At 40.3% G+C, this 19069-nt stretch overlaps 2 protein-coding genes across 2 annotated transcripts; one reads left to right on the top strand and one right to left on the bottom strand.

Moving 5' to 3' along the window:
* Positions 1-109: 109 nt before the first annotated feature.
* On the bottom strand, positions 110-4112 carry ankrd33ab (ankyrin repeat domain 33Ab). Its single transcript, XM_089010830.1, has 4 exons — positions 3624-4112; positions 3351-3480; positions 3093-3233; positions 110-2376 (listed from the first exon to the last, which is right to left on the bottom strand). The coding sequence occupies exons 1-4, from the start codon at positions 3876-3878 to the stop codon at positions 1751-1753; spliced, it is 1152 nt and encodes a 383-aa protein (XP_088866956.1). The 5' UTR covers positions 3879-4112; the 3' UTR covers positions 110-1750.
* A 3348-nt stretch (positions 4113-7460) lies between these two features.
* arhgef25b (Rho guanine nucleotide exchange factor 25b) lies at positions 7461-17660 on the top strand. The gene is made up of 14 exons (XM_089010825.1): positions 7461-8205; positions 11188-11480; positions 11560-11667; positions 12831-12961; positions 13519-13585; positions 14079-14182; positions 14269-14338; positions 15279-15368; positions 15455-15547; positions 15631-15681; positions 15756-15833; positions 15918-16109; positions 16996-17176; positions 17260-17660. The coding sequence occupies exons 1-14, from the start codon at positions 8088-8090 to the stop codon at positions 17463-17465; spliced, it is 1782 nt and encodes a 593-aa protein (XP_088866951.1). The 5' UTR covers positions 7461-8087; the 3' UTR covers positions 17466-17660.
* Positions 17661-19069: the final 1409 nt, after the last annotated feature.

Here is a 19069-nt window from a genome sequence, read left to right as displayed (position 1 = left end):
TATCCCTCTATCCATCTATCCATCTGAAAACACGTAATCAATTAAATTCCACACCTTTGAGGATTACTGTCAGGCATCCTGAGTTTTAATGCAGGTTTGCTACAAAATGACACTTACTTGTTTTCTATTCTTCATGAACTTTTATATTTGTGAAACAGTTGATAAAATAAATGCACATGATGATAATGATCAAGATTAATGCATGTTATGTTTCAATATATGTACAATTTCGATGTGTTTTACAAATGAGCACTATATGTTTTTGCTTAGTTCACATTTTACCCCGACCCATCAAACTCACCGGTTTACTAAAGAACCGTGAGAAAAATAAGGTCAATAGATTCAGCATGTATCGCTATTATTTAGGTCTTCCGCAACTAGTATAAGTGAACAGGAATAACAATTTATCTTCAATGCTTCCAGACAATCGATTAGCACTGTATTTCTTGCCAACACCAGATGTGGTCATTTTGTGAGCAACTTTCCAATTTCTCCATGGTGGAGGGAACAGTGGAATTTTCCTGGAAATGATTTGGCAGTCTTAAGAAGAGAAAATTGTGATTTGTCATCCCAAATGCTTGGTGCGCAAATGTGAAACACTTGAACTGGACCACAATTTACAAAAATAAATGCGCTGGTGCACTACTTATATACACCCCTATATGTACAATATACAGTATTACCGGTACCATGATTCATAGAGTAATGAAGATAAAAACTAAATACAGCAGACCATACAACACCTGGCCCTAGTCTAGTCACATTTCTGTGCCTTTCGAACTTTTGAGGTAGTGCAATAGATGCCTCGGTGCATAAATTGGCACCATAGAAACTGAATCAGTCGCCATGGGTTTTACATAAAAAAAGCTGGTAAAAAAAAAGAAAACTAAAAATTATCCTGTTCTTTAATGAACTGAAAAAATATTTCCGATCGAAAAAAAAGCAAATCCAATTTATCTGTCCTAGGCAACAAAAAATATTAATACTGATACATTTTAGCCCCCCAAAAAACGGCAGTTTGATTCACCAAAATCAATGTGTAATTAATTACCGTATTTTCTGGAATATAAAACGCACCTTCAACCAATGAAGTACCTGTATTTAAAAGCCTTTTCCATATATAAGGTGCACAATGAATGACATTTTAAAAAGTTTTCCATACATAAGGCGCAGCGGATGATGAGGTGCATGATCAGCTTTTGAAAAAATATTTTCTTTTAGGTACGCTTTATAGTGCAGAAAATATGGTAATTAAAACGACAGATTAACTTTAAACTAATGCATTTTGCCATCAATTCTATGCCCTCAAATGACCTGAAAGGATGAGAATATCGGCCATCCATTTTCACCTTCATGAATATTGAATATGTAGTAAAACTGTGACAATTTTGGCAAAAAAAGACAAGAACTGAAAGAAATCGAGGTTCCACTGCTATAATTCCAAACTGTATTTTCAGATTGTTTGTTTTCATGAATCAGCCTTTACTGTATTGAAGCCCTGAGTATTTATTATTAAAAAAAAAACTTTGGTTCTGAAATAATCAATCTTTATGAATTATTTTTTGGTCTTTGTGCGGTTGTGTTCTCTTTTTTTCTCATTTTTTTCTTTCTCTTTTTTCTCCTTCTTCTTTTCCTCCTTGATCTCCTTATATTTCCACTTTGGTGGTTCCAGGTAGCCTTTCTCAGTCTTCTTCTTCTTTTCTTTCTTTGGCGTAGCCTCCGTCGGTCTGTTGATATTGATCTGCGGGATTCATCCCGAAGGGAAAACGCTGTTTCTCCTGGCCATACTTCGCGGGATGAATTTGGAGGCGACTTTGGTGGAGGCCAGTGAGAGGATGCTGCCCCTCCTCTCTGCGTCGGCGCAACAGGTTGTCGCGATGGAGTCGGCCGAGTGGATGGAGGGAATGATATGTGACACAGAGCCGTTGCTGTGGCACACGGAATTTTCCTCCAGTTCCTTCTCGGAGTGTTTTTTCATCAGCTCTGGTACGGCGAGGCGCCTCTTGCCTACTTCAGGTGGACTGGTGGGGCACAATGGACGACACCCGGTGGAAATAAGGGGGCTGTGGATACTGGTGGTCATCCGCACCATATGGTCCAAAACTCCGTTATCCTCTGGGTCGTGAGGAAAACGGAATCCAAACGTGTTTTTAATGTGATGGGTGATTTTTTCCCGGGTGCTTTTTTCCGCCATTGCTTTTGCGACCCTCTCCTTTAGCTCAGGCCACTCCGGGATGTAGCTTTCACAAAACTGCTCAGCTTTTGGCCTCAATTTGAGGCGGCGCAGGCGATAAAGTGTCTCATAACGACCTGTTTTTAGCGCCCAGTCCTGAGCGCACTTTCCTCTCGTGGTGTCTGTCACATGGATGTCAGCCCCTGCGCAAAAAAAAGTACAGAGAAAAATGGATGCCATTCATACTTAGCACTCTGAGGCTTGTTTCAAGTGAGAGTAGCCATACAACCACAAGTCTAATATTGAGTATTTTTATCCTGTTTTGCAACCATTTATCAAGAACATATAATGTAAATGCAAGGCTGTAAAATTATCAATGCACATCATATTTGTAAAATAGTGTCAATATCAGTTCACCGATGTTTGTCATACAACTTGCACCCCTGAAAAGCAGTCCAAACCCCAAAAATCACATTGGCGCTCGGTCTATGTGCCATATAGATACATGGGGTCAGTGCAAAGTACATTTATAAGAAACTGCAAGATCTCCACTTGCGGAAGAGGCCAAGCTCCGGATTTGAAAATCACCGGTTACAGATGATTTTTTTATTTATTATTATTATTTTTTTTTCGGGTGGGGTAATAATATGTTCAGAATGATCCCTTAAACCTGTCTGTCGTCATACTCTGGCGGACAAAGTTAGCTGGCTTAAAATATGAACAGCTCAACGGCCTGGTTGGCTATTCTAGAACTGAACGTTTGGAGGTTAATAGGATAATGGCCAGGTTTCAAAAAAGATCTGTGTCATCATTGTAGAAAAGCTCCTGTGCCAAAGTGTTGTTGGAAATGTTGACTAGATATGAAGATCAGAAAACATGCATTCAACCCTTGTCTTCATTATGAAATTATCTCACATACCGGCCATCACGAGCGCAGCAACCACGTCATCGCGACCCGTCATTGCGGCTTTGATGAGGGCCGTGAAGCCACGGCAATCTTTTATTTCGGTGTCTATTCCAGGGTAATAGTTTAGAAGGTACGTGACCGTGTTGACGTGACCTGAAGATCAAAAATCATCAGTCAGAAGTATGTAAATAATATTTAGACATATAGATATTATAATATATAGAATTTTGTTGTGATGACAAATTATTGTCGGGTTTAGTTGTGACCTACCCGCTTGGGATGCAATCATCAGTGCTGTGTTGCCTTCGTTATCTTGATGGTTGATGTCTACGTAGGGGCAGGTATTCAAGCCATATATAATATCTATGAATCCTTTGCAGCAAGCCACCATCAAGCCATTCTGTTGAACGGAGTTCACAGGAAAAATCTTATTTTATTATCTCTCAGAAATATGAATTTAAAGTCAACAACTGAACGGAACAGAATTTCAGTAGTAAAAATCAGTCGCATGTCTTCTCAATCACACCCGAACCCGATCCTTACCCAGTTATTGATGTCCAAGTCCATGACCTCTTCCCTTGTCACCCCTCTTTCCAGAACCCTCCGCAGACTGGATGGGTCATTGCGGGCGCACGCTTGGTACAGCGTACACGCCGTTGACCCGTCAGATCTCTCCGGAGTGTAGTCTGGTAGCACAGAGTCATCGGACAGGATGCTGTCTGAGTCCCAATCCGATGGAGACCCGTCCTCATCATCGGGGCCTGCACCCAAGTGAGGGTCATCTGCTGCGGTGGCCATTTTCCAACAGCAGAGTCAGGTGAAATGACGTCTATCCTCTGGCTACATCTAACTGGTTTATCGCAGACAAGGTGGAATAACGTAGCCCAGGTGAAAGATAACCATTGGAATCCGATCTTGAGGTCGAAAACACTCACGAAAGGGTTTGTTTTTTGAAGAAAGTGGCAGCAAGAATACCCCAGTCAGAGATTATGGCTGTATTGCCTGGTGGTCATGGAGTGGGTGTCGCCATGTGAGGGCCCTCACAGTTAAGTAACTGGATCAGGAATTAAATGCCTTGCTTGAGCACACACGCCTGCTAAATAAGGAATAACCCTGCACCTGAGAATAACCTCAGTCACGTGGGCCGTTGGTCAACTGCATCTCTCTATCAATCTATCAATCTTCTATATAGCTAGATAGCTAGCTAACTAGCTAGCCATCTAATGAAGCGTTTGACTCAACTACGTTCTGTGACAATTATGTCCTTGTTTGTTTTGATATTTCTGACAGTCTTCTATGTTTCATGGACTGTACCAAGGACAACACTGCTAAAAACAAGCCATTGGTAGATTTTAATGTTAAAATGTTTACTTTTTCAGACTGCTTCATGTGGTACTACTTGTACACGTTTTGTAATTTTAGGTTAATATTATTTTTTGTCTAATTCAGTAGACTGTTTATTCAAATTTTAAACACTGACCTAATTTGTGATTCTGTTCTATACTTTTCTTACCATGTACAGGACAACAACCAGTCAGAGTCTATAGAAAGCCTACCGAAAATAGTACTGCTTATATAAATGGTAAACTATTGAGTATTTAGTATTCAGAAGTTCAAAAGAGGGCGGCCCGGTAGTCGAGTGGTTAGCACACCGGCTTCACAGTGCAGAGGTCGCCGGTTCGTGTCCCGGTTCGGCCTCCCTGTGTGGAGTTTGCATGTTCTCCCCGGACCCGCGTGGGTTTTCTCCAGGTACTCCGGTTTCCTCCCACACTCCAAAAACATGCATGGCAGGCAGATTGACCACTCCAAATTGTCCCTAGGTGTGAGTGTGAGAGTGACTGTTGTATGTCTTTGTGTGCCCTGCGATTGGCTGGCAACCAATTCAGGGTGTCCCCCGCCTCGTGCCCGAAGACAGCTGAGATCGGCTCCAGCAACCCCCGCGACCCTAATGAGGAATAAGCGGTACGGAAAATGAGATGAGATGAGAGAGAAGTTCAAAAGACTGACCAGAGAACAAAGTTATTTCATCTTGTGAAAAATTGATTTAAACAGTTGGGTTAAAAATAACCTGGCATGAGTAATTTGGCTGCAGCAACTTCTTGCCAAAGTTGAACTGCCCAAGCCAGGAGTTTTAGTAGACCAGTTTAGCTGGGTTCTAAATGGTGATTTGAAGAAGGCGGGTCAAATACATATTTTTTTTTTGCAGTACTTTATATAAATTCCCCCCTTTTTCAGAGCAAATTGATGAATTTGGATCATTTTCATTAATCATTGCAGCATAACCAATGACTTTCCTTTTTTTCCATGTTTTAGAAATTGAATTGTCCAACTTGTGATTTCTGATTGAAAATCATTGTAAAAAATGTCACCCCCATAGTACAATACTTTTTTTGTAATACGCACGTGAATGAGTCAACAGTTCGGAGTTACATGTTTCTTATAAAGCGTTAAATTGGTCAAGCAAGGCCAAAGGAATCTCACAAATTGACTGTCACGCACAGTCCAGTTTTAATCCCGTCAGTGAGAACCAACAAGTTCTTAACAGATAGGACCGTTGGGTGACGTCGTGTGTGGGATCCACCACAAGATGGCAAACTTTGCCACACACAGACTGCAGCCCTCATCAGAACCTTTACAACACATGCTACTCAAATGTTAATTTTCCAAATTGATTAAACCCAGAAGTTTCTTTTTCTGACGTTTAGTGTGTTTTCATGATGTTATTCATCGTCTGTGAATGTTTGTAGAAAACAAATATCAGCAAACGTGTAAAATCACTGTAAAGCTGTAAACTGGCTTAACCGTAATTGTAAATATGTTTTTAATGAATGCAGTTCAAAGGCCTCCTGTGGGAATGAGCCCATGGGACTCGTCAGTGGGCCTGTCTGGACACATCAACCCCCCCCTTCCTCTTCTAACTGGAGTGGTGAGTGATCTCTCTGCATCTGACCAGGTGTCCTCATGTGTCCAGAAGAAGAAAGCTTCTGTTCTTTTGTTCTCCTGGAGTGAACGCCAAACATACTGACTGAGTTGTTTGTATAACACTTCCCCTGTTTATTTCCAGAGGAGACAAGGAACGAGGAAGATCGGGTGATGAAGAGGCAACATTAATTCATCAGGAGACCAAGAGCAAGAGATGAAGACTTAAGACTTTGGAGAAAGTACAAGGCAGGACGGAACAATTGACGGGACACGAGGTTCAAAAGTGAGTATTTTGTTTCTAAATCCTTCTTTTTCTAAATCTAACTTCTGTTTTTGCGTTAATTTTTTTTGGAGTTAGTTTTTGCTTTAGAATTTTGCTTTTGCAAATCCCACCCTTATACCAACTTTGTTCATATTTAACTCATTCACTGCCAGACAATGTGCAAAAATGTGTCAACTCCAGTGCCAGGGTTTCTGGCATTTTCACTCAAATTTCAGGAACCACAGAATATTGCGTTTTAGGACTACATAAACAATCAATGCATCGTAAGAAACCTTAGACTCTCTACTTTTGTCAGAAAACAATAGTTAATTCCAAATCTATATGGGTCTGGAGTTAGCTCAGCTTGAAATGGGGATGGCTGTCCAAAAGGCAAATGCTGCCCCCTCATGGGAGGTCTGACCAGCGCTTTATCAGATAATTTCAGGAACGGCAGTGTATGAGTTAAGTTGTGCTTATTAAAGTCAACATTGACTGTTTGTGTAAAAAGAAAAGACAGGGTTATTACACTGCGGCATCAGTGCTAATTTCATGAGTTTGTCTATGTGTTTTGCTTTTTTTTTGCATGAAGCTTCCTTGCTCACTTTCATCAGACAAAGTGATGGGGTGTTTTGTTAAATACAAGGCACGTGATTCATCGTGTATCTCATATCTCATGGAAGCGAATCCAATAATCTCCATTTGTATAATGCTCATGTTGTGCTGATCATGCACTTTCGTAATAGAAATTTTGCATTCATAGTGGGGAAAAATAATCGAAATATTATTCTTCACTATTTCCCTGGTCCGTGCGAGTATATGTGCATTTGAATCACACAACAAGCTGCCACATGACCGGACAGCTGTACTCAGGAGATCATCTAGTCATGAATACTTAATCTTGTCTTTGAGATTAAATCTGACCGTCAGTGTCCTGCCAGCTCATATCACTGCTATTTCCACCTGTTGCTTTTTTTCCCCACGATCGATTCTTTGCTACCTGTAGTCACAAAAGCAAGTTCAGGTCTGGATCCTATTTGTGGACATGCACATGGGTACTTTATAAAATATATAATCATAAAATAATTACATAAAATGCTAAAAAATTAAGCATTTTATGCGACTGGTTGATAATTTTTCACGACTCTTTCTGGTCTGTGCAATTCGGCCATCGGGGGTCAGTACAAACAATCAAGAAAGACAAACAAAAGACACTTTCACTTTATTATGACGCAGTAAACTGCAAAAGTATTAGTTGTTTTTTCACAGGATAAAGAAAATCCACCTGTGACTGGTGTTAGATCTGTCTGTCTACGTGTATCGCTGCACAGGTCGTACATTCGGATTCACTAACTTGGAGATGCCAAAATTGGATTGTCGTCCCTATTTCAGCGCCTCAAGTTCTGAGTGGATTTAGTTTCTGTTATTAAGCAAGCAGCTTACCAAAACAGAAGGAGAGTGTAAAAGCATATTGTGGAAGCAAAAGGGGGTGTTCAAGGGGTGGCAACAGGGTGAGAGGAGGCAGGGCTTAGATTTTGATGCGAGCTCGGCCATGTGTGCGTGATATCCCACCCTCATCGCACATCCAGACACCTCCCCTTCCTTCTTTCTCAGCCCCTCAAGTACTTATGGTCCCTCTCTTACTCTCTTCTCTTCCGATCTGCCCACAATGAGGTAGAATTTTTTTTTTTTTTACAATTTTGGGTGCATTTTCTCTTTGAAAATGAACTAGAGGACAATCTTTATGTCCTTTCCTCTGAGGATTATCACGGAAAAGTGTGCCCTTGTTTATCCACCACTATGCTTGCACTGGATGTAATTACTGAATGTACCAGTGGCAAAGGATGGTCATGAAGGGGGGTCACCGGCAACGGGGATGCGGGTGCCAGCACCTGTTGAGAAAACTGCTCCGTAAATGTGGATGCTGCTTTGTCCAAGCGAGAGGTACAATATGTGGATGCTTGCCTAACAAAAATTACTGTTTAACTCTTTACCCGTTTTCTAGCATCTGCTTCCTTACCTTTTCCTACGTTCCTCTCAGATTTTTCTGTCATGTTGAATTTTCCACGTATTGCAGAATTACCCTGCACATTTGTTTCTTACATAGCGGCTGTGAAATGTGCTGTATGGGTTAAAATAATATTCATAGCTTCTAGGCTTCATGATAATTAGGGAAAAAAATCTGACACAGTAATATATTCTGTAAATGAAGGTGATTCTCAACTATGTGCGCTCTGAAAACTGTCCAATTTCATTAAATTGGTCAAAAATGTATTTTATTTCCTTCAATTAGTGTCTTTATTTATCTACATATAGTGTGCTTGTGACATATTGTGACAGGCATAAAAAATAAAATGCTCTTCACACCATGACAATTGACTTAATTTTAATTTTGTTTACAATACAATACAATACAATACAATACAATACATATTGATTTATATAGCACTTTAACAAAAGCTGAAGCTGTAACAGCTTGTTTTATTCGATTTTTTTCAGTGTATAAAATGTGCATTGGCACAAGAAACACTGTTATAGAAAAGCTGAACAAAAAAAGTTTTAAATACGTATTTCTTTATGAAAGATTTAATTTACATCAACGAGTTACACTTATATATATGCAAATACCTTCAATTACCGTATGAGTGCTGCATTGACATTTGGGCGGAGGATAAGTACATTATTCTGCGTTTTGTTTTGCTGTATAATGTGAGTAATTTTGTGTGTGTGTGTGTGTGTGTGTGTGTGTGGGTGTGTTTGTGGTAAACAAACTCAAAACTATTATCGAAGCAGTCTACTTTAATCGAAAATTACAAGTGATCTGCAGCATCTGTCCAATGCGCACTTGAACTTCATTTTTTGTGCAGATTGTTTATTTGTGGAACATTCAGACAAGTAAACATGTGTGACACATTGTATTTAAACACGAAACAGAGGATGAAAATTTTCAAAGCGGCTGAAATTTTTTCCATGCTCTCATCTGGGGATTCATCCCACAACCTTGCAAAACAAAGCTAGCTGCAGAAACTACAACACATTACAACAAATTAAATTTCATCAGCTTCCCTGAGTGAAATTCCACTCAGTCTGTGTTATATTTGACCATGCATTTGACCCCCTGCAAATACTCAACAGGAAGACTGTGGCAGGATTTAGTTTTAATGAGCATTTCATCTGTTAGTCGGAGCAAAAAATATGAAGTCAATCTTGAGCTGCCTGGCACACGTGACTCACAAATGACGTGTGTCACATATGCACCACTTTCATCGTATTAAGACTCAGTGAGGTGTTAAGAAGCATAAAAAAACACATGATGATGATCATTTTTAGTCTTGAAGGGGTCCGACTTTGAATCGCATAAACATTGCAAATTATTCCAAGCTACAGTACCATAAAATATATATATGCTGAATTCCTTACAATGCTTCAACACAAATAGTTGCTTAGAGTAGGAATCCAGTGCATGTGATTTTCTGTCCTTGCTAACGTTTTGTCTCTATCAATCATCCTCATCCGCCTTTAATCCACCTGCCAACACAGCACGGCTGACTAGAGGCGCTGACAACTCTCACAAAACAGCTTGAGTTTGCTGTGATTCAGCCATCATTTTCCTGCCGCTGCCCGTAGAGCCAACATGCAAGGTTGAAATCCCAGCGTTGGTGTCTACATGCACTGCCGACATCCTCGGGTCCGGATGGACATCCAGCTGTTGCGCTGTGGGAAAATGGCCCATTACATAAGCTCCTCAAACAAACGCCAACATGCACCTCAGCAGCAATTTTGAACATCACAGTGACCATCACTCAAAATTTAGGACAAGGGTGACCCAACGTTTTTCTTCCAAGGGCCGCATACAGAAAAATTGAAAGATGGAAAAGCCACTTTGACATGCGTTGGACTTTAAATTATTTAACAAGCTCAAATCAACCCATGTCTGTTGGTAAAGATATGCAAGCTGGTAGAGTCAAGGATTTTTCTGGATCCTCACGTGACCTGTATTCCACTATAATAATTCAGCCACTCTATTGAGCGATACCACAATCACATCTCCACGTTCCAAAATTGGTTGCCAGCCAATTGTATGGTACTCATATTGGAACAACAATCCACACTTAGACTCGGAACTGGGGACAATTTCGAGTGTTATAATGACCCGACATGCATGTTTTTGGACTGCGGGAGGAAACCGGAATACCCGGAGAAAACCAACCCAGGCATGGGAAGAACATGCAAACTTCACACAGGAAGCTGAAATCGAACCCTGCACCTCTGCACTGTGAGGCCAATATGCTAACCAATTGTCCATCGGGACGCCGGACCATAACGTGATGTTTTTCCTATAATGTTTTTACCAGCCAATTGAATATTTATGTCTTGGGATGTCGCTGGCTAATGTATGCCCATCTGCATTTGTACTTTCACCTTTGTATGGTATCTTGTTCAATGGCTTCATTGCAGTTTGGACAAACGCCCGGCCCCACATTTTCACCGTCTTCCTACAGACTTGTCATTGTGATTAAAGCTTCCAGAAATGTGCTGACAGGGACTACTGGCATATGGCATTATAGTCCTGGAGAACTAATACAAATGGGTGACATTAATGTCAGGGTTCGAAACACTGTGTGAAGAATAGATGACTCAACATTAAAGCTGAAAGTTGGGGGGAAAAATCCAGCTGGGGCATGACAGGATCACATATTGATGTCTGAGTGAATGAAAATTATGATCTGAGACGTGACTGTATTGAGGTTTTTACTTTTACTGGCAGTCCATTTTGCAACCAGTCCAGAAGCATAGTTTCATTTTAGTTTCAGTTGCAGCGACTTAAGTTTCATTGAGGGCTCAGAACAGGAAATTGAACATTTTTGTGCAGAAGTCTGACTCGAATGCCAAAACTCCCAGATTTCACCACTCTGCTCCCCACAGCAGAGTCGTACTCCGTGGCGACCATCGACAGTACCATAAACCTCGCCCTGGGCTCGGCGCCCCACCTGGCCTCAAGCAGCTCCAGCCCGAGCTCTGGGAGATTACGGCACCCCATTAGCGCCTTGAAGAAGTGGCTCATCAGCCCAGTTCGGAAGCTAAACTCAGACGCCGACCAGCAGATGTGCAGGTCAGACAGGAGTCAGCAGCCGTCACTCCTTTCCCACGGTAGATGTCAGCTGAGGCCTTCGGACTTGCATGATAACGACTTCATGATCATTCCCTCGACAGATGCGGTGAGGCGATGATGCCATCAATATGTGTATTTATTCAAATGATACTTTTGAAGAACATGCTTTGTGCTTTCTTGTACAGGCATATCAAGATAGTCTGTTGAGTCGTGAATCTTCATCGTCTTCTCTGCAGCCTTCCCATGAGGGTGACTTATTGGGCCTCCTGCCTGACAAAGACACACCAATTCTTGTAATGTATTTCTCATTCATATCAATCATCTTTCTTTTCGGCTTTTTCCTTCAAGGGGTCGCCACAGCGAATCAGTGTCCTCCATTTTCAGAGGTTTGATTATTGGGCTTAACCAAATATGATGTCTTTAGTACAAGGTGATGATAGTCAAGGCCACTTTGATTCATTGATGAGATCATTGACATTTTTCTCAGTTGCGTCGCCCCAATCACAAGTCCACACATTCACTCCTCTGTTGTCTTTGTTGGACAGGCCTCGCCCCCAACTCATTGAGTCAATTATATTCATTTCACGTTCAAATGCTTTGATTGCCTCGTAGACAGTCAGAAATTATCAAACACAAGAATCCGGTTGTCCGGACATTTTGCTACCAGACGCTACCACCTGGTGATTTCAAACACACATGCGGTAAAGATGAAAAATATGAAAATAAAGGCAGCCTATCATATTGTATCATCACTGCTAGGATAATTGCATTTGGAAAGATGATTTCGTTTGGGTAAGGACAATCAGACAAGCGACCAAACAGCAAAGTGCAAATTTGACCTGCATCATCACTTGACAGAGGAATTACGGAGCCGTGTTCAGACATAGAGAACAGAATGTAGCGAGGCTGCACTATGTCAAGCGGATTACAGTCAAATTCACATTAGATTAGACCGCTTTTAGGTGAAGAGGGGCATTTGTTATATAACAGCTCTCGCTGCCATTACCCCCACCCACCCGCGACACCCGATCCTCCTTAATAAATCACCACCATCAATCAGATCACAGGATACCTTTCTACATTTCTTACCAAATCTCCCCCAACAGCCGCAATAGCCATCAAAAAGTGGTTCATACTCTCCGTTTTCTCGGGATTTGCTCATGAATTTCCAAAAGGGGATCAGCAAAAGGGTCACATTGATGGTGGTTTACGACACATTTGCAGAATCTCCCAATAGTTCCACATGTGGTCAGTCAGCATTATATCACTAATGAAAGATCTGCTCAGTCTGAGACTCCATTCAATAGAATTTCCAGTTTAAATGTTGCGGGGCATTTCAGGTTCCTCCTGAAATTCCACCCGAGAGTTGAATATGCCCAACTTTTTGTGTGTGTATGTTTGTGTCTGTGTATCAATTACACTTTTCCTGACCAAAATGTATACATGTACATTTTAGAGCCATAAATCTAGTGTCAACACTCTCCCAGATGAGGACACCAGCTGCAATGTGACTGGAGATGCTGGCAGTCAGTTGTCGGTGGTTGTGGACAGCGAGGAACAAAGAAACATTGCCTTTGAGAAGAGCTTGTAAGAAACTATGGGATATTTTTTCTTTCTCTTTTATTTTTTACTGCAAGGGATGTGCCACACACTCTGTCTTCATAACCCCCCCCCAAAAATAGACCTTTTACACTATAACAAGGAAGTGGAAAATTTGATTAGAACTCATCCCTCATTTATTTGATTTATTTCATTATTATTATTATTATTATTATTATTATTATTATTATTATTATTATTAGTAGTAGTAGTAGTAGTAGTAGTAGTAGTAGTAGTAGTAGTAGTAGTATTAGTAGTCGTATGATTATGATTTATATTATTATTATTATTATTATTATTATTATTATTATTATTATTATTATTATTATTATTATTATTATTATTAATAATGCATTTATTTCTGTATTTGCAGTATCTTTACTATTTTGAGGATGCTGGTGATTTTGAATGTGAAGTTTTAATGCTCCACATGGATTCAAGTGCTTGTGTTTACCTTCCCGATCTTTACAAATGATTGTCAGGATTTCTTCTGAACATGTGTACATTTGACACATTTTTGTAACCGCAAATATCTTTTTTTTTAGGTATGTGCTGAGAGAGCTGATAGAGACAGAAAGGTTATATGTTGAAGACCTTGGACTCGTTGTAGAGGTATAGTATAACTTCCATATAGGGGGTGAAATGATTAGTCGAGGAGTCGATTTTGTGACGTTGAAAGTGAATCACAAAACAAGTTTTTGAATTTTCATCTCCGAATTTACTGTAAAAGTGCACTTTCAAATGATAATGTTCCGTTAAATGTCCGCCTCACGATTAACACAATTTTCACGCATCTTTGCTGGTCTGAGTGTACAAAAATAAGTTGCTTACTGTGCTACCAGTGCTACCAGTCTTTGAACATTGTACACAGCGTGAATTGGGACTGGCAGTGAGCTAAAGCCATAAAATGTGATGCAAGGGCAGCAACTAACGGATAGCGGGAATATTAATATCACAATCAAAACATGCACCAACGTAACACTCAAATTTCCACAAAAATATCTTTAGCTATTCAACCCTTAGTTCCACACAGCAACTACTTGGAAATTGTTGTTCCGTCATAAGATGACAGTGTGCATATATCATCCTTTGTGCATGCATGTAGGGCTATATGGCAACCATGACCAATCAAAGCGTTCCAGAAGACCTTAAAGGGAAAGACAGGATTGTTTTTGGAAACATCCATCAGATCTACGACTGGCATAAGAGGTGCCTATTTTCCATCATTCACTTGCTTCACACATCGTTGTCTCATAGTTGCCTTGGCTGACATTTTCCAATGTTGTTTTCCTTAGTTACTTCCTGGGTGAGTTGGAGAAATGTGTGGTTGAACCGGACACTTTGGCCCAGCTGTTCATCAAGCATGTGAGTCTATGTTTTCTCACCTTTTTTCTATTTTAAGTTTGTCTAGAGCGTCTCACATACTTGATATCCATCCTTCAATCCATCCATCCATCCATCCATCCATCCTTCCATCCATCCATCCATCCATCCATCCATCCATTCCATCCATTTTCTACTTCTTTCTTTTGTCTTCCTTACATAACTTTGCTATTGTGAAATGTAAATTCCTCCACTGCAACACTAATAAAGGTGAATCCAATCCCATCCATCCATCCATCCAACCATGCTTCCATACATCCATCCATACATCCAGTTGCAGCTGTTGTGACAGCGCTCTAGTATAGCGGCTATACTGTATAAATCAGAATGTATTGTATTGTATTGTATTGTGTTGTGTTGTGTTGTGTTGTATTGTATTGTATTGTGTTGTGTTGTGTTGTGTTGTATTGTGTTGTGTTGTGTTCCATCCATCCATGAAGTTACCAATGCAAGCATCCAGTCAGACAACCAAAAATACTTCCAACTGATCACACCATCCATCCAACCGGTCATCCCTCAAACCAACATCCTTCGTCCTTTTTTTCTATATCCATGCATCCACCCGACCACCCATCTATGTTCCCAGACCTCAACCCCATTTAGAAAAAAAACATCAGGACAGTACTGAGGAGAGGATTCAGGTAGACAGATGATGGAGACAAATTGTGTCAAAGGGAATTATCAAAGGTCACTTTGTCTGGATTCTTCCATCTTTTGGAACAGTGCATTAGATGAGATTTGTTGTCAAAACGAAGTTGTCCAAAATATTCATATTTGAAGCGCTAATAACCGTGGCACGCCTGTTTAATTCACATGGGATTTTTGTCCCAACAAAATGTATGTTAATTATTTTTTCTCTCTTTGCTAATGCTACAGGCACATTTGCATGAGTTCACGCTCACTTTTGTCCGTCTACTCTCAGGAGCGTCGTCTTCACATGTATGTGGTCTACTGCCAGAACAAACCCAAATCAGAGCACGTTGTCTCCGAATACATCGACACCTTCTTTGAGGTGAGAACTTCACTTTACCGTGAACACATCACAACGCAGATCTCGCGCCGTCGCCTCGTCACCATTGTCGCATGTCACTTTGACAGGATCTCAGGCAGCAGTTGGGTCACAGGCTGCAACTCAACGATCTGCTGATTAAACCCGTCCAACGGATCATGAAGTATCAGCTTCTGCTCAAGGTCTGCAATTCTTTCTACATTCACTCTGGGATCCGTACAAGAGTCCAAATGATCTGAAAACAAACTTGTTTGCCCCTCCGCAGGACTTCCTGAAGTATTACAGAAAAGCAGGACGTAATGTCGAGGAACTCCAGGTCTATTGTAAACATTGAGACGTTTTTCTTCATATTTCTTTGTTTAACAGTTTCTGGGTTTTTTTTCCTTCCAGAGGGCAGTAGAGGTCACATGTTTTGTGCCGAAACGATGCAACGACATGATGAACTTGGGCAGGCTGAAAGGATTTGTGGTAAAATAAACATGCACACACCCGCGCGGGATCGAGGCCTCAATAACATGGCGATGAGTGTGATAAATCTACTTTTATTTTTAGGGGAAAATCACAGCACAGGGGAAGCTACTCCAGCAAGATACTTTCTCTGTGAGCGAACAGGAAGGATGCTTATTTTCCAGACCCAAGGAGAGGAGGGTCTTCCTCTTTGAACAGCTGGTCATCTTCAGTGAGCCAATCGATAAGAAAAGGGGATTCTCTTTACCCAGCTATACTTTTAAAAACTGCATCAAGGTAAGTGTTGTTCAGGTATTGTTGTATATAAGCTTCACCTTTTCGAAAAAAAAAGGAAAAAATGTATATATATGCATATATTTATGTGTGTGTCTATGTGTATGTGTATATGTATATGTATATGTATATACAGTAAAGTCTCGTTATATCGATATCGGATATATCGATAGTCCCGGTTATATCGATACTATTTCTATGCACGCACGGAGAAAATTACATGCAAACAGGGTCGGATATATCGATAGTATATATTTTTTTCCTTTGAATATCCCCTGTATTTTTTTCCTTTTCCCCCACCCACCCTGGTCATTGCACTGAAGTCACAGTGGTGCGTGTGTGAAAAGTTTCCTCTCTCCCCTTTTGATTTATCTTGCTATTCAGCTATCTATCTATCTCGCTGGCTATCTAGCTAGCTAGCTAGATAGATAGATGGCTGCCTAGCTATCACGTTATTTGCTTTCTATTTGCTATATATTAGCTATCTAGCCAGCTCGCTAGCTCTCCAGCTAGCTATCTAGCGAGCTTGCTAGCTATCCAGCTAGCTAGCTATTAGCCATCTATTAGCTAGCTACCTAACTTTCTATCTATTAGAGTTATTCCGGGTTGAGTGAACGCTGGACGCTGCTCTCCCACAGAAAATCTTATCCTGTGACTTTAAAGTGAGCTTGAGAGTTTTGAAAGGCGCTTACAAATGAAATGTATTATTATTAAGTGACACACAATCAAAATAATTTAATCACATTCACATATAAAAAGTTGATCACGCTAATTAGGTTCTTCCTGAACTTCACCTAAAGTCCCTTAAATTTTTGTTAAAAGTAAATGTAAAAACTAATGTCCTGGTTTTTCATGTACATTGCACTAATGGATTTGTTGTGTGCCACAGGTAAGCTGCTTGGGCGTGGAGCAGAATTCCGGCGAGGGTCCGTGCTCTCTTGTCCTGACGTCGCGCGGGACAAACGGCAGCGTGACTCGCTTCGTCATGCAGGCGTACTCTTCGGAAATACAACAAGCTTGGCTCTGTGAAGTTATGCAGATTTTAGAGACTCAAAGGAACTTCCTCAATGGTACCCGGGATTCATGTTTTGACAATAAAACTATCAGAAGACTGATGTTTAAATTTCTTTATAATTTCCTGTCTTCACTCCAGCCCTGCAGTCCCCGATTGAGTATCAACGAAGGGAGAGCAAATCAAACAGCCTCGGCAGGAACAAGAAGTCTCCAAGTGGCTTACAGACATATTTGTCGGCATCGATGGACCGCCATCAGCAGCTGGGCCTGCTGTCTTATAATACGTCCCTTCCGTCGCTGCATCCTACCCACCACAGCCCGGCTGCAAAAGCAGTAGGCGTATAATGAAATTTTTTTCCACCCTGACCACAAACAGACTATTGTAATTTATGTTTTGTCACTGTCAGGTCTCAAACCCTTGTGCCATGACGCGTCAATCAGCCCACATTAAGCTCTCATCACAGCCACATCTCACTTTATGTCCTGAAATGACAGGAAAACACAGCACGGAAATTTCTCTGCCACCTCGCAGCCAGCACAACTTGCAGGTACATTACCCGTGCTTTATTGCAGTTTCTTTTTTTACTCTTTACTCTGTTCAGCATCAGCTCAGTTTTACAATCAATCCGTTAAAGTTGTATTTTTATAGCATATTTAGTTTTCGCTTTCCAAAAGAAGCCAAAATGATTTTTTAATATTTTGTTTTCAACCCCAATTGCTCTTTACAACTGATTATAATTCTAAACAACGCCAATGCATGATGGTTACCTCTAGCGTCATGTAACAAAATAAAAATTTCACAAGCGCATGTGGGAAAATAAGTTATGGGCCTGTGAGCAAAAAAAAAAAAAATCATGAAAAGCCTACAAGAACAACTGAAATGTCACTACACTACATAGAAGCAGAATTCAATCCACGTATACACTTTTGTGAGGTTGTGCACTGCTTATGCATTGCACATTATCTCAGTTGTTTATTTTTAATCCCCCATTTTTTATGCATTTATTTTCAGTTTAATTTTACAAGCAACATAAATGGTGGAAAATCTCCCTTTTATTGTATTTTTTAAATTTTCTCTAGTTGTTTTTATTTATTTATTTAGTTATTATCCATTTGTTTCTTAATTTATGTATTTTTTTTTATTTTTTTAAAGGCCGTGACTGCCACTTCCCAGGCAGCCTTTAGCGCATCAGCCAAAAAACAGCAGCATATGATTAGAACTGGATAAGGAGCCTATCAAAAATCCATCTCTATCACACTTTATACCTTTTCAATGCCATTCAATGAAATTTATATTTCCTGCACACACATGGCGGCATGTTTCAATGAGAACTATCATTTTTCCCATGGGGATTCTCCATTATTCCTCCATGTGATACCTGTTTAATTGTATCTATCAATTTAGCATTATACCCATGTTGACATTTTGGTGCGCGGTTTAAACGCAACCATTGTTAGCTTGTTATCGGAGCCCAACACATTTCTGTTTGTGTCACTGTGCAGAAAGAAAAGAAAGGGAGTGTTCGCCTGAATGTGATAAATGCGGTTGGTCATTGCTTTTTGTGCTTGGCTTCAAGCCCAAAGAAAACATTGCTTCTAATGATCCTGCTTTGCAAAGTGGACAACGGACACCTCTGTCTGTCCTACCTGCAATAAATTGACTTTAATAAGAATTAAAGAACGCAATGTCCTCAACAGTCACCTGTATTTAGTTTTCATGTGAAGGAACTCAAGCGGTATTTATTCCTGTTTAGCAGCCCCTCTAACAAAATGTCTGTCCAGCTAATGGTGACTAATTTGATTGAGTTAAATTATTTATATTCTGTCATTAACATGTACAACATGCATTTAAAAAATAATGATCTTCTTCCTACTAATATCTGTGATTATATTTAGGCTTCGTGACAAAAATGAATTGTCTTAATGTTTACTGTACAGTTACATAAGAT

Source organism: Hippocampus bargibanti, linkage group LG12, assembly GCF_051943395.1.
Source record: "Hippocampus bargibanti isolate YZ-2025 linkage group LG12, ASM5194339v1, whole genome shotgun sequence".
NCBI lineage: Eukaryota > Metazoa > Chordata > Actinopteri > Syngnathiformes > Syngnathidae > Hippocampus > Hippocampus bargibanti.
Note: the sequence above shows the minus strand (reverse complement) of the source record. Positions and strands in the feature narration are given on the sequence as shown.